This window comes from Corvus hawaiiensis, chromosome 10 (genome assembly GCF_020740725.1).
Source record: "Corvus hawaiiensis isolate bCorHaw1 chromosome 10, bCorHaw1.pri.cur, whole genome shotgun sequence".
NCBI classification, from domain to species: domain Eukaryota; kingdom Metazoa; phylum Chordata; class Aves; order Passeriformes; family Corvidae; genus Corvus; species Corvus hawaiiensis.
In genome coordinates, this window is record NC_063222.1 from 3,342,806 (window position 1) to 3,356,625 (window position 13,820).

The following is a 13,820-nucleotide window of genomic DNA, read 5'->3' on the forward strand; positions in this document are numbered from 1 at the left end:
AGTTTGGGGCTTCTGTACAGGGGGGATGTCATTCCTGGAGGAAATGATTGCTAAGAGTCATAGCGAGTTGTTGCTGTGTCAGAAAGGGAAGAAAAATAGGTGATAGTTGCTCACTGAAACAGAAGAAAAATAGGTGATAGGTGCTCACTGATAGGAATTGCTACATCTCAATTATTTGGCCTGTTTGTAGAGTTCTGGCCATAAAAATGTATCATCTCAGAGCTGCTGGTTGCAGCTTTCAGTTGGGGTTCAGTATGGCTTGGAGTCCCAGAGCAGAGTTGCTGGCAGCAAACACATCCTCAGAATATTTGTGCAATACGTGCCTACAGCAGCTCCTTCAGCAGCTCCTTCAGCAGGCACCAGCTGGGAGCTGTGTTTTCTTCAGTGGATATGGTTCAGGGATCACTGCTTTACAGCACATTCTTTAAAATAACAATACTCTGTCTCCTCCTGTTGCACAGGACCAGTTCTTGCTCTTCCAGTTCCTGAGGAGTCTCCTTGATCCGAGGTATGTAGAAAATCTGCCCTTTTTACAAACTGCAGCTTGAAAACATGGATTAAAACCTATTCCTTTGAAACAGTGCATCAATATGCAGCCTAGATCAGGCTTAGGAAAGGTGGCCTGTGCCTCAGGATGTCCCAAATTGAGGAGGACAGCCCAAAAGAAGCATTGTGGGGAGTGTCCTGCAGGGGAGTCCCTGCCAGCTCCCTGCCTGGGAAGTGCTGTGGCCTCCAGTGCATGGAATGTGCTGCCTCTGGCATGTGGGTGGGAGCTTGGGCACTGCTGCTTCAGCTGCTCCAGGGGGCTGTGGAATGGTTACCCTGGGGCTGGAGCACCCATTTCTCTTCTCAGCAATGGCAGCTTCTCGTCTCATCCCACTGCTTTGGTTACTTGACCAAGGTGCCCAAGTTTAACATAAAGAGAAGAGCATTTTGGTCAACTGGCATTTTTCATTTCTGTCTTGTTGCAGAACTGCTGCTGTATTTCACTGCAAGCTCCTCTTTTTAACTACTTGCTTGCTCCATCTGCTCCAGTTCTTTCAGTGCTTCGGCACTGAGTGTTCTCTTTCTGTTGAATCAGCATCAAATGCCACAAGACACTTAGAAATGCACAGCTCCAGTTGCTTTCAAGCAATTGTTAATGCAACTGAGGGAGAGATCTTGGTTTGTCAATTAGTTACAAATTAATTGTGCTTAATGAAGAGGAGGAGTAGTAAAAGGCAATATTATCTAAATCCAAGTGTCAATGTTTCAATTTTTGTTGAAGTGGAATAAAAAGCATGCTTTGGAAGCCAGAACCCGGAATTAATCAATCACCTCTTGGATTTTTTTAGCATGGAAATTAAGGGGAAAAAACCAACCAACAACCAAACCAAAACCCCAAACATATGTTTTGTTATTTCCTGAGTTTTACAGGCATGTTTGTGTGGAAGGTGTTCATTTCCACACCTCCTGTTTTCTCTGGGGTCAAAACAAAATCAAAAGCTGTTTTGGTTGGGTTTTATAGGAAAGAAATCTGATGATTTAGTTAATAGATGATTAATTGGAAAAAAAAAAAATGAAGTGAAGCAGAAATGAAACCCAGCTGGATGTTAAGTAGGACTTTGTTTATGCTGTGGTTTCACTTGCACCCAGTGAAGGTAGTAATTAACCTGGATTTTAATCTTATGTACAGAGTGCCTCCCATAATCTCTGAGTAATAAACGTATCTAATTTCACTCTACCGTAATTAGAGCTATACAGACCCATTTCTCCTGTAGTTACCTTCTAATCACAGGCAACACGTGATGTGTTCAAGCCAGCAAGGGGAAGCAACTTTCTGCAACTCATCTTCCCCCAGGTCTGTGCTTTTCCCTCAAGGGTGATGTTCCATGTGGTGCACTAGGCCACATGGCTTTTTCCTAATAACACTCAGATCCTGAGGCCTGTTCTCCATGCTGTGAAGTTGTTTTCTTCTGAGACCTATTGCAAGGAGCTGAACTGTATCCTGGGAGAGGCAGGGAAGGAGGGGAAATCTTGCTCTGCAGACCCTAAGTGCAGATACACCTACACTTCGTAGTATATTTATACATAAAATAGTGATTAGACTCTTCTGCAAACATCGGTCTCTTTTCATCCAATCTAAATGTTTACATGCATTTGTGAAGCAAAATTCTTGTTAAAATAAAGACTCTTAGAGCAGTAAATGAGCTTTTGAAGGTCTCAGATACAAATGGTTGCTTGATCATATGGGGACAAGACTCATCGTGCTGGTCTAACTATCCGAGTTGGTGGAATTGCATTAGGGATTAATTTGGCCCATTTAATTTAGCTAGAGATTTATTTTTAAGGAGGGGGAAGGGAGGAAACAGGGTTAACAGGAATTGCCTGGGGAAATTAAAACCAAATGTCTGTATGTTTGTAGCATAAAGCAGCCCCAGGAAACAGAGAATGTAGTAGGGATTGCTCAGCTCATTAATCACAGTCTTTGCTACAAGTCCATTTTAAACTCTTGGGTTTTTTCCTCTAAAAAATCCCAACACAGGGAAGCATTGTCTGTTGGCATTTGTGTTTATATATTTTACCAACAATATTAACTTACTTAGCCACACAGTGTTCTGGGTTTATAAATGTAGTAACAGACTCCTAAACCATGAGGGTTTCTCCCAAGGCCTCTCCTCTGTGTCCAGCTGCCTGTGACACTTGCAGGGCTCCCTTGTGCCAGGTTTTGTGAGGAACCAGCTTCTCTCTTGCTTTTTGGAAAGAGTATGGCAGGGGAGATGTCAGATATGGTCATATTGGAGTGAACACAGTCCTGTGGAGCTGAGCAGGACTTAGGACTGTTGATTAGTTTTAGAAATTATCAAAATCCAGCTTTCTTTCTATTGTCTCTTCTCTGCGCTTCTTGATGAAATGAATGGCTGAGGGAAGGGTGAGCTCGCTCATGAAATCATGAATACTTGGTGCCAGAGTTATTTCCAGACTTGAAGTTTGCTCTCATGCTCTAGATGCATGAGTTGCCATTTTTCCTGTCTTGGTAGACAAGAGATCATTTTAGATAGAGAGGGTTTTATTTTAGCCTACTCACAGAAAGAGGAGAGCGCTCACTCCCTTGCAGGCACTGGGGGAGTGTACAGGGTGTTTGTTGTGGGAGGCAGGGATGGTGAATGTTGAATTCAGGGTGTGTGTTTGGTCCTTCAAGGTCCATCCTTTGCTGTCAGAACGTAATAGTTTGGGCACAGTTTTTGTGGAGCTGTGCCCATACCTTGCACACTGGGATCAGTACCTGGGTGAGGCTTTTGTTTCTGGGCATGTTGCATTTATAATCATTGTAATCACAGTAAGCTGCTCTCTTGGCTTGCTCGGGGCACAGCGTTCTCCTGGCCTTTCTTGGATGATAATGCCTTTTGTAGCTCCCAGGAAACAGAGGCTACTGGATATCAGACCTTTTCCATCCCATGGCTGTAGGGTTTGCACACTAACAGGTGGTCTCCTGCTCAGGGATTTGTGTTCAGAAAGGTAACAAAACTCAATATATGCACCCTGATCCATTTCCTTTCCTAGCAGGAGCTTCAGCAGAAACCCCTGTTTCCTAGCCAGGATAAGCTTCCCCTGTTTCTCTGTGTGATGCACCAGTCCTAGAACTGCCGTGGGAAGTGTAACGTGCAGTGGCAGAGAGCTGCTGTTCATTTAAGGGTTGCAGGTGCTGTATCTGACTCCAGGAAAGCATCATCCTTTCTCTCCTCACTCTGAAGTCTCTTCCTTCACATTGGTCTTTTTAAAAACAAGATTAGTAGGAAACTGTGGGGACAAAGGGACATGGGCACTGCTCACAGTTCTGTTCTCTCTTCTGTTCCCCCCACGAGGAGTGAGTTTGCTTAATAATGAGCCTAGGGATTAGAAAATGGGGATGTTTCTCTAAAAGAAGTATGAGTTCCTTTTTCAGTGAGGTAGATCAAAGGGATGAAACATTAAAATGTGGTAAAGGAAGTCAAAGAAGAATTTCAGGAACAATAAGCAAAAAGCAACAAGACATTTCCTCAAACACATGCAGAGCAGGTGTGTAGGACAGACAATCAGGGTCTGAACAGAGCTCTCAGACCATCAGGCTTCATTGAAGAAATGAGGCAAATTCTTTGTGCCTCTTTGCCATGGAGTTGCTGGAGATGTGTCTGTGCTGGTCTCTTTCTTCACAGGGGTCTTTGAGAGTTTAATTTGTACTGAGGCATCAGGAGAATATGTTGTGGAACAAATGAAATGGCTGCTGAGAGACCTCCAGCACCAGTAACTAGTAGAAACAGCATAATTTTTCTCTTAAAACCAGATTTTTTTCCTTCTCTATTAAGGATAAAAGACAACGCACAATTGAATAAGAAACTCTTCTTCCTAGCCAAATTTGTGGGCTAGAATTTGACTTGAGTCTCTTGTGCCTGTTTTATTCCAGAGAAGGCATTAACCAAGACCTGCTACACCTCCCACCCTGCATCAGTGAGCAGTTCATCGAGCTGCTCTGTCAGTACAGCCCGGACCAGGTTTTGGAGACACTCAAAGTTCTGGAATACTGCAGACTGGAGGAAACCATCCAGGTAGGAAAGGGATGTATGAGGACAGGGGCCAGGGGATGCATTCAAATCAGCTCCTACCCTTTTAAACTGCTGTAAAGATACTTTAGCTTAGGCTTGGATTAGTTCCTGGACGATCTTCCAGTCTGTTTCTAGCACACTCCGTCCCTCTGAGCTGCTAAACTGCTCTCCTGCAGCACAGGGCTGACTCTGAGTTGGCTCTCAGGGCTAATAAGAAAGGGCTGTTAGTGCTCTGAAGCTGCTGAGAAACTGCAGAGTAGAAGGTGGCTGTGTTGCTGCTAATTATGTTGGGGGTATACAAAATCACGGGCCTGGGGTTTTTGGAAAGCAACACTGCCAAAATCTGCCTTGTGCTGGGAGAGCAACTGTTCCTTCTTTGTATGGAAACTGTTGCGGTAATTTCTGAGTGCTGGTGGTGGCAATGGTGCGAGCTGAGAAATAAAAGGAGATGCAGGAGAGCTGCTCAGCCTGGGTAAGGTGCCTGTGAGCACAGGCACTCCCAGCCCTGGCCATCTGCTCGGCATTGTCTCGTGGATAAACAAACACTGGCAGCTTTCTTCAGACAGACATTTACCTTTTTTTTCCTTTCAACTCAGATAACCCAAAAACATCAGCTCCATGAGGCTTCTTCCTATTTACTGGAGAAGAAGGGAGATATCCATGGTGCCTTTTTGGTTATGCTTGAGGTACAGTACTCCCAGCTCCTGAATGTGGCATTGTTGCCATGCCATGCCATCAGTATGGTGGCCTGTGCTCAGGTTGAATGTTGTCCTTGTTCCTCAATTTGTTTCCCACTAGAGTCCAGGGAAGCATTTGCCTTCTGTCAAATACTAATAAATGGAGGTGTCTGCAGACTCAGAACATCAGTACATTTTTCTGAGAAGTCTTCAGCCATTTAGTAGATAATATATGCTGAAATTTGTTTTTCATAGCCAAAAATCATCTTTCAGCTCCTGCTTTCCCTTCCATATTTGGAAAGCTGTTTATGCCATGTTAGTTGTGCTGGGGAGGAAAATGGGGGTGAGCCTGTGCAACCACACCTTTGACAAATATTTCTATCAGGATTCTTGGGAGTAAACTCCCTAGTTGACTGTTCTGTGTCCTCTCTTTTGTTTCAGCGATTGCAGAGCAAGTTGCTGATGCTTACTCAAGATGATGAAAGTAAGAGTTATCAAGTTAAATTCCATTTTCTATTAAAAACAGACAGATAAACACAAAAATGTGAAGTGCTTCTGTCTGACACCTGGTATAATGAGATTGTTGCAGGTTTCTAGGCATTGCAGTGACACTGTTCATATTTACATGGCTGTGGTAGTTATTTGGATGACACTCCCTCCCTCTCGTGTTCTGATCTCAGTAGAGACCTGGAACACTGTGAGGGATGGTTTGTGTGTGTGTGGTCAGCTGCCCTGTCAGCTTTTCCTGTTGGGACTGCTCCTCTCACTGCCTTACCAAACACATTTCCCGTGTCAGAATCCATTCAAACTCATCACTGAGCTTCAGCTGGCATTATATGGGAATAGTGATGGGAGACAGCTGGGAGTAGCTTTTTTGAAAGCAAATTTCTCAGATAAGTAAGAATGTTCTGCCCCCAGAAAATGAGCATATGCACAGATGTGCTGTTCACTAGCCCAAGGACTCATTGGCACCTAATTAAATGCAGTGCCCATAGTCATTACTTAATTGTATCCTAAACCACAGCTAAAATCTTCCTTATTGGATTAAGTGAAATGTTTTATTTGCCCAATTTATTGTGCTATTCAGGAAAAGTGCCAAAAACCAGGACTTGTCTTTATAATGTAGTTGTAAGCAGACTTTAGATGAACAGCATGGTTTTATTTTGCAGAAGGATTGATAGTTAACTTATCTAATGGGAGTTAACTTGTCTAATAGTTTTTATAATTGTAATTTGCTTTTTCCCCCCTGACACTTAGGCTCAGCTGAACCTTCCTTGCTAGAAAATATTGAAGATACTTTAATGAAAACAATTGCTCTTTGCCAGAGGAATTCACACAGTTTAGACCAGCAACAGCGAGAGGTAAGGTCATCAAAAATATGTCACTAAAATCAGCCCAGGCCTCTGTGTCTCCTGAAGCTTTGCCTCACGTGGGTCTTGCTCTCCCCATCCCCTGGATGCTGGTATGTCCAGGCAGTTGCCATGTGCCTCTCCTTGTGTTCTTCTTGTGGTGCTTCAGGCTTTGGACCCATAAGAGAGAAATCCTCGCTCACGAGGCTGAAGCACAAAGCAAAGTTTAGGTCCGAGGGAGGAAGGGATAGGACCACAGCCTTTCCCCCTTTCCAGCCTCAGATGGAAGTTGGGCACAATTGTCAGTCAGACACTGCAGAGGCACTATGAGCTCTGAGCCAGCTTCCTGGTGGCACCAAGCTGCTGCTGCTGTCACTGTGGCTGCAGAGCCTGTTCACAGCCCCTGAACTGAGTGTCAGCCTGGGCTCTGGGGGGGAGGCCATGTAGCTGCCTTGAGCTCTTGCAGAGAGAGCTGGCTTTGCCCATCTTGCATTTCCATTTTGCCCATACCAGTGACACAAAGGCATCTTTAGTCCTATGATTCTGCATAATTTGTGTAATTTCTGAACTCAGAGCAGAGAATGTTGTTCCCATGTCTGAGGAGGTGGCATGGCTGAAAGCCAAGAACTCTGTAATTTCTTCACGAGCACTGCCCAGTGTGAGAGGTGACCTGCTCCATTTCATCCCTGCAATGGTGTCACTGTACAACAGATAGGGAGAGAATTTAGATGTCTTTTCCCATTTGGGATCCATTTCCTGTGCTACCCACTCTGTGAGCTGTCTCTGCCCTGGAGAGTTTGCCTCTCACATGGAGAAGCAGTTGGGGACTGAAGGAAGCAAGCACAGGTTGCAGTGCAGTGCTTTGCTCTGAGGTTACTTTGCCATGTTTCAGCTCTGTCCCACTGCAGTCATCAGAAATGCAGTTCTGTTCTCAGAATGTGGAAGTGAGTCTTGGCCAGTGGCTTCTCACGTTGTTCACAGCTCATTTTTAGCACTGCCCTGTTCTTACTGGCTCTTTCCTCACCTTCAATGATTCCAGGCCCTGTGGTTTCCCCTGCTGGAGGCCATGATGTCCCCACAGAAATCCTCTGGTTCGTCGCAGTGTCCATACTCTGAATGTGAGTACTTTGGCATTTGTGGCCCCAGATATCAAAAAATATCAAAAGTTGTGTGCTGTCTCTCTCCTCTGATGAATGAATAGAAGAAAAGCAGTTTTGTGACTCCATTCCTAAATATCCTGCTCCCTGACCTGCAGGGAGCTCAGGCTGGGTGTTTGGTAGCCTGCAGCTGTCAGGTAGATAAGGTTTTTTTCATTTACTTTGTTTTGAAAGCCTACCACAGGCTGTGCTAATAAGTTGGTTGCACTGAGGATGGTCTCTGAAAGAGCCAAGGTGCACAGTGTGTACAAAGGCTTTGTAGGTTGCAGTGAGCACTTGGGGAACTCCTGATGTAGTACACTGACACTGTGCATGCCCAGCCCTTCTGTGCACCTCTGCCTGCACCTGTCTGCCATATATAAAATCAGTAGGACTTGAGTACACCAGCTAAATTCTCTACTCCACTTCTGAGTCAGCAGCACACCTCAAACAGCAGCCTCCCTTTGTGGGAGAGATAAGAGTAGTTAAAAAGGGGCTTAGATGCTTTGGTCTTGGCAGTCCCCAGCACAGGAAGGACGTGGAGCTGCTGGAGAGAGCCTGGAGGAGGCACCAAGGTGATCAGAGGATGGAGCAGCTCTGCTGGGAGGAAAGGCTGGGAGAGTTGGGTTAGATGGGATACTGGGAAGAAATTCTTCCCTGTGGGGGTGCTGAGGCCCTGGCACAGGGTGCCCAGAGCAGCTGTGGCTGCCCCTGGATCCCTGGAAGTGTCCAAGGCCAGGCTGGACGGGGCTTGGAGCACCCTGGGATAGTGAACGGTGTCCCTGCCCATGGACTGGATGAGCTTTAAGGTCCCTTCCGACCCAAACTACTCCGGGATTCTCTGACTAATGTCTTTTGCTCCGTCCCAGACCTGTGCTAAGGATCTAGGAACAAGTTTTGTGCAAAGGTCAACACTGGGAAGTTTTAGAGTCTGTGGGCAATAACACAGACAAGGATCCAAACTGGGTTTGGTAGTGATAGGAAAGTGGATGGGGGTGCTACCAAGTAAGTCAAAGTGTGGGTGTTTACTGTAGGGGGTGTGGAAAGGAATGCAGAGGTATTGTGGGATCAAAACCTTGTAAACACCCCTTTTGCTGCAAAAAAGCTGTGTGCTTAGTGTAGTATGTGCGGGAGAAGAAACGTAAAAGCTATTTTCAAACCAGAAAACATGACCTGAAATAAAACACTCTTTATCTGTAAGACTGATCTCTCTTTAGTCCTGGAATCCTAATGAACTACTGTGGCTGTTGTGTTTGACATTCCAGCTTTGAAGAGTTTGACAATGCAAGTGCTGAACAACATGGCTGCATTTATTGCTCTTCCTTCAATCCTGCAGAGAATTCTCCAGGTGAGTTCCTGAAGAGAAGGTTTCACCAAGCTGTGCCACTGGTTATTGGGAAAATGTATTCCCAGGTCATTAGAAATCAGATCAGCTAATTGTCTGTTCAGTGTTTCAGTAAAAGTTCTGTTGGTGAGACATAAGGTGTAAAAGCTGATAGAATTATCTGGGGAGATGTGTGGGAGCACACAGATCTGTGAGAAGGTAATCGAAGTAATTCCTGCAAACCACATAAAATACTATCTCAAAGGTTGCAATTACTTGGAACTGAAACTTGGCAGGTTTAGGGGCAAAGCCACAATGAATTTCCCAAAACTTGGCACTAAATTTATTGAAAGTCTCTGGGATGGGCAGTTGTGAAGACACTACAGCAAAGTGTGTAGGCTTTTGCAGAAAGATCATGATTGAGCCCAAAATGTTATTGATGGTGCAATATTATTTTAGAGATGCAGTTAGTGAGTAGCAAACTTGCAGAAGAGCTGATTTTAAGCAGAGCTTTGGGTTGAGAGATCACAAGCGACTATAATTTGTTAATTTGCAAAACAGATGAAAGCTGATGTTGGAATTTGATAACAAACCTTGAGAAATGCAGAAAAGGAATTAGAAGAATTGTCTGTGTTGTGGAGTGGAACAATTGAAGGGTTGAGTGTTGAAACACTGTTGAGGGTTTCTGTTCCAGGTGAGAGAGGAAAAGGGCTTACAGGCACTACAGGGTGAACACACACCTCTAGCAACCTCTTGGTTTGATCTTAATAATATGCACAGTCCTGGATTTTGAACAAACTCATAACATAGCAAAGCACGATGTAAGAGAGTGGATAAAAAGCGTGTTCAAATGAACTGTGGTTTTATCAAAGATAGGAAGCGTCAAGCAAACCTCATGGCTCTTCAGTAACTTATTTAGTCTACTTTTAGCTGAGGTTTTGGTATAATTTCCTGTTGGGCTTTGTTTGATGTTTAATGTAGGCAGGAAACGATGGAGAAGCTGTGAGTGAGTGGAAGGCTGCCAGGGAAGGGAGGCTTCCCTGGGTTGTGCTGAGAACTGCCAGGATGGGGTGGGAGTCAAAGCAGTGACCACTGTGCAGATAACACAGCTGGCAGGTGTGACAGTGTGGAGGAAGATGCTGTTCTCCTTTGGGATGAAGGGACACTTTGTTGATGGCAATCTTCACATATTTCATTCTATTTCTTTTCTGCTGGACTCTTTTAGCAGCAATAGAAAATCCCTGTTCCAGGGGCTGGCACTGATGTCCTGGAGGCAGCAGGGGAGTGAAATGTCTTTGTCTGTTGTAGAGGGAAGTGGATGGTGTGATGGCTCTGCTGGGGAGGCTGAGGGGATGCTACATCAGGTGGAGTGCTTTACTGAGGACAGAAATGGGTCAGGCATCACTGAGAGCAGCATGTGGAGCTCTGGTCACTGGGTTTGGAGGCAGGGGGGACCTGCTCCTGCTCATTCCACCTCCCTGGTCAGCCTGACAAATTCAGTCTGACTAAAGAGAGATTTGGTAAGGCAGATTTTTTGAACAACTAGAGCAAAAAATGATGACTTCTTAAAGTGCAGAGAAAAGGACTGAATTCCAGGTAAACAGCATTAGTATCAGAAGTTCATAAAATGGGGCAGTAATTGGTACCTTGTAGCTCAAAAACAGGTGTAGGGAAAATAACGTCATAAAGATCAAGAGAAGATCCTATGGAAGGAGAGGTGGTGTTGGTTTACAGGATCTCTAAGTTGACTTTGCCTCTTAACACCTACTCTTTTATAGATTTCACTCATACCCATGCATTTGCAAACCCCTGAGGTGTGTGGAGTGCTGTGACCTGGATTGTTTGTGGGCAGCACGGAGGGTGTGAGCCCCTCACTGCATCCTGGGGATCCTCTGACTGGTGCCAACAGCTCAGCTGCATCCTTCAGAAATTGCTGGCTGTTTAAAGGTGGATTTTCACCTCTGAAGCTTACTTAAGCCTCTCCCAACTTCTTATCCTCCTCGTTAGGAGATGGGCTCTTCTCCTGAGAGCTTGTCTGTGCTGGGTCTGCCCAGTGGGCTGCCTTCAGTGCCTGTTCCCCCCTCTGGAGACAGTGTCCTTTGTTACAGGACAGACCCTTCATTGAACCCTGTGCTCTTGTCCTTAACCCCACATTTCCATTCACTCTGCCTTCACACCAACCCTTATTCCTGGGTTCCTGGCACTGCACTGCTCCAGCTCACTGTTGTCTTTGGGTTTGTGGCTGTGTTTTGTCAAACTCTTGCTCCAGGGCTTGCAGAGGGTGCCTGTGGGAGGTTTCTGTGGAGTTTATTTGAATGCACAGCTTGGCCCTTGAGAGAGCAATGCCTTGAATCCATCTGGAAGCTGGTATTGGGATGGTGATGAGCAGGTCTTACTCTGTGACCTTGTCATGAGTGCCCAGCTCAAATGTTCAGGGATTCTGAACCCTGGCCCTGCTGGGGATCAGGGTGAGAACTCCCTTGGAGCTAGGCAGCAGAGAGCACAGGATTTTTTGCCTCCCAGTCGTCTGCTTCATTGGGTTACTGGGGAATGCCATCCAAGTGCCCTGCAGGGAAGAATCACAACATGGCAGGCACAGGTGGTGCTTTCCCAGACAGGAAGAGCCTTGTGTTGTTAGCCCTGGCTGGGTGTTCCTTTTGCAGAGCTGTGTAGTTGCTCTTTGAAGCCGTGTAAAATTCCAAACCCCGGTGGCAAACCCTTCTGTCCTGGCTCTGAGTGCTCTGCAGGGCACTTAGATGTGCTGCTGATGTGCCACCTTAACTGTGACCACAAGGAATTATTGAAACCAGCCTTTCTGGGCCCTGGAGTGCATACAGCCTTTCCCAAGCCCTCCAAATATTTTGGTCAAATGCAGAATTAGAAGTGGTGCTTGTCTGACAGGGCCCTTAAATGCTGTTCCAGCAGAGCTCAAGGCTTGGTGGTAGAGCATAGATGTGCTGGAGCTGCAGGCTGGGAGGTGGCACAGCTGCCCAGGAATTCATTGGGGATTTGTTGGAAGGTGAATAACATCAGTAAACTGAGGTAGATTATCTTGCCTTTTCTGAAAAGGAATTAGAGTATTCCAATTTTAGCAGACTGTTTTTCTTCCTCTTCTGGGCTTAACTACTTACAGATTATACTTTATGCAAATGTTAAGTTTGCAACCAAAGTGCTTGGCCAAAGGGCACCTTGCGAGGGCTGGGGCCAGACCCGCAGCTTTCCCAGAGAACAGGCAGGCTCCTGGCACCTGCCTTTCCCAGCTCTTGGGCTCAGCATTATCTAACCGAAGTCATGTGAAATAACAATTGATAGATCTGCTCCTGCTCATCCTTTGTAGTGTTGGGGAGTTAGTTATTAACTGGGAAGTCTGAACTAACCACATTAGGAGAGATACCAGAGGAATCCTCTTGAGCATTAAGAAAAATGCCATGTTATTAAGGATGTGAGTGCTCTCGGAAGAGGGCTGAGGCTGAGTGTTAATTCCCTTACAAAGCTGTAATCCTTCATGAATGCTTTGTAAACAGATGCAGATGATGCCTCCTTCAAAATGGAGAACTGGAGAAGCCAGAAATGCAAAAGCTACCTGTAGGGACCCCAAAGAGGGGAAGGAAGGATTCTCTAAAAACTGTTCCAGAGTGGAAGCAGAAAGATCCAGAAAGCCTGTCCTTGTATTTTTTCCATTCCTGCACAGGGCTTTGGCTGTTTTTCTTCCTAGTCCGGGGGATCAGCACTGGGATTAGTTGTGTGTACAGTGGTTGCTCTGGCCCCTTGCAGAGGGGAGAAGCTGAAGTGAATGTGTTTGCAGAGTGCATCTATTAGCACTGGTAGCAAAGCAAGTGCTATTTCCTGGACCCAGGAAGAAATGGGAAATGGAAGAGACAGAGCTGGCTGAAAGGGCTGCACGAGCACCTCTGGGCTGTGTGTGGATCCCTGCCAGCTCTTCCCCATCTGTTTGCTGGTGGCAGCCCTGGGCAGCCAGTTTGGCTCTGGCTCCTTGTGCCCATGCCACGTTCCCAGGGCAGCACCAGCCTGGGAGCAGCTGCTGGGCTCTGTTCCTGGTTGGTGCAGTGCCTGTTCCACTGCACAGGATGGCACATCCAAGTCTTGCAGCATGCCTGAACTCCAACCCAAAACCAATTTTCTAAGGTGGAATTAATGAAAGATATTCCTCCATAAAAGTAATTGATCCTGTGAGGCTTTTGTGACTGGAAATTCTGTGGGGTCTGAAGCTGTGGTTTGGAAGCATTGTAAGTGTCTGGAGGAGTGACCTGGGGGCTGTGGGTGTGGTGCTGGAGGCAGGCAGGCAGCTCCAGCCCATCCCATCGGGTGGCTCTGGCAGGGAATGGCCATGGACTCACTGGTGGCACTGAGCTGCCAGGCTCGGGGTGAGGCTTTGCCTGGCCATGGGCCTCCCCTGTAGAGAAGAAAGTCCATTTTCTTGTTTTTAGAGCTCATCAAGCATGACTTGAGGAAAAGACAGCAACTGAAAGCCCTCAGACTTGTGTTGTCCCTCTGCAAAGGTGCAGGTGGATCTTTATTCTTCTCTCTTCTTCACATCTCCTCTTCCTCTGCTGTGTGTCCAGACAGCAAGCCTGTGGCTTTGAAAGTGTCCACTTGCAGCTTAGGAAGTTTGAGGTGCTGTATGGAAATGGTGGGATCTGGACAGTTTGTGAGTGACCTCTTGGCCATGTACTTGAGGGCTTTAGAAGAGGAGCTGCTGGCTGCCTGCCTGACTGCTCTGTGCTCTGGATCACATTCCTGCTGTGGAATTC

The 13,820-nt window shown here is 46.1% G+C and overlaps 1 protein-coding gene across 4 annotated transcripts in view; it reads left to right on the top strand.

The window, feature by feature from the left end:
- VPS8 (VPS8 subunit of CORVET complex) overlaps positions 1-13,820 on the top strand; it is a 69,591-nt gene that overhangs the window by 41,636 nt on the left and 14,135 nt on the right. For all 4 annotated transcript variants that reach the window (XM_048314202.1, XM_048314206.1, XM_048314204.1 and 1 more), the window contains 7 exons: positions 462-508; positions 4,424-4,565; positions 5,159-5,248; positions 5,681-5,723; positions 6,497-6,600; positions 7,628-7,706; positions 8,990-9,072. In XM_048314202.1, coding sequence (XP_048170159.1) covers positions 462-508; positions 4,424-4,565; positions 5,159-5,248; positions 5,681-5,723; positions 6,497-6,600; positions 7,628-7,706; positions 8,990-9,072 — 588 coding nt within the window. The remainder of the gene's footprint in view (positions 1-461; positions 509-4,423; positions 4,566-5,158; positions 5,249-5,680; positions 5,724-6,496; positions 6,601-7,627; positions 7,707-8,989; positions 9,073-13,820) is intronic.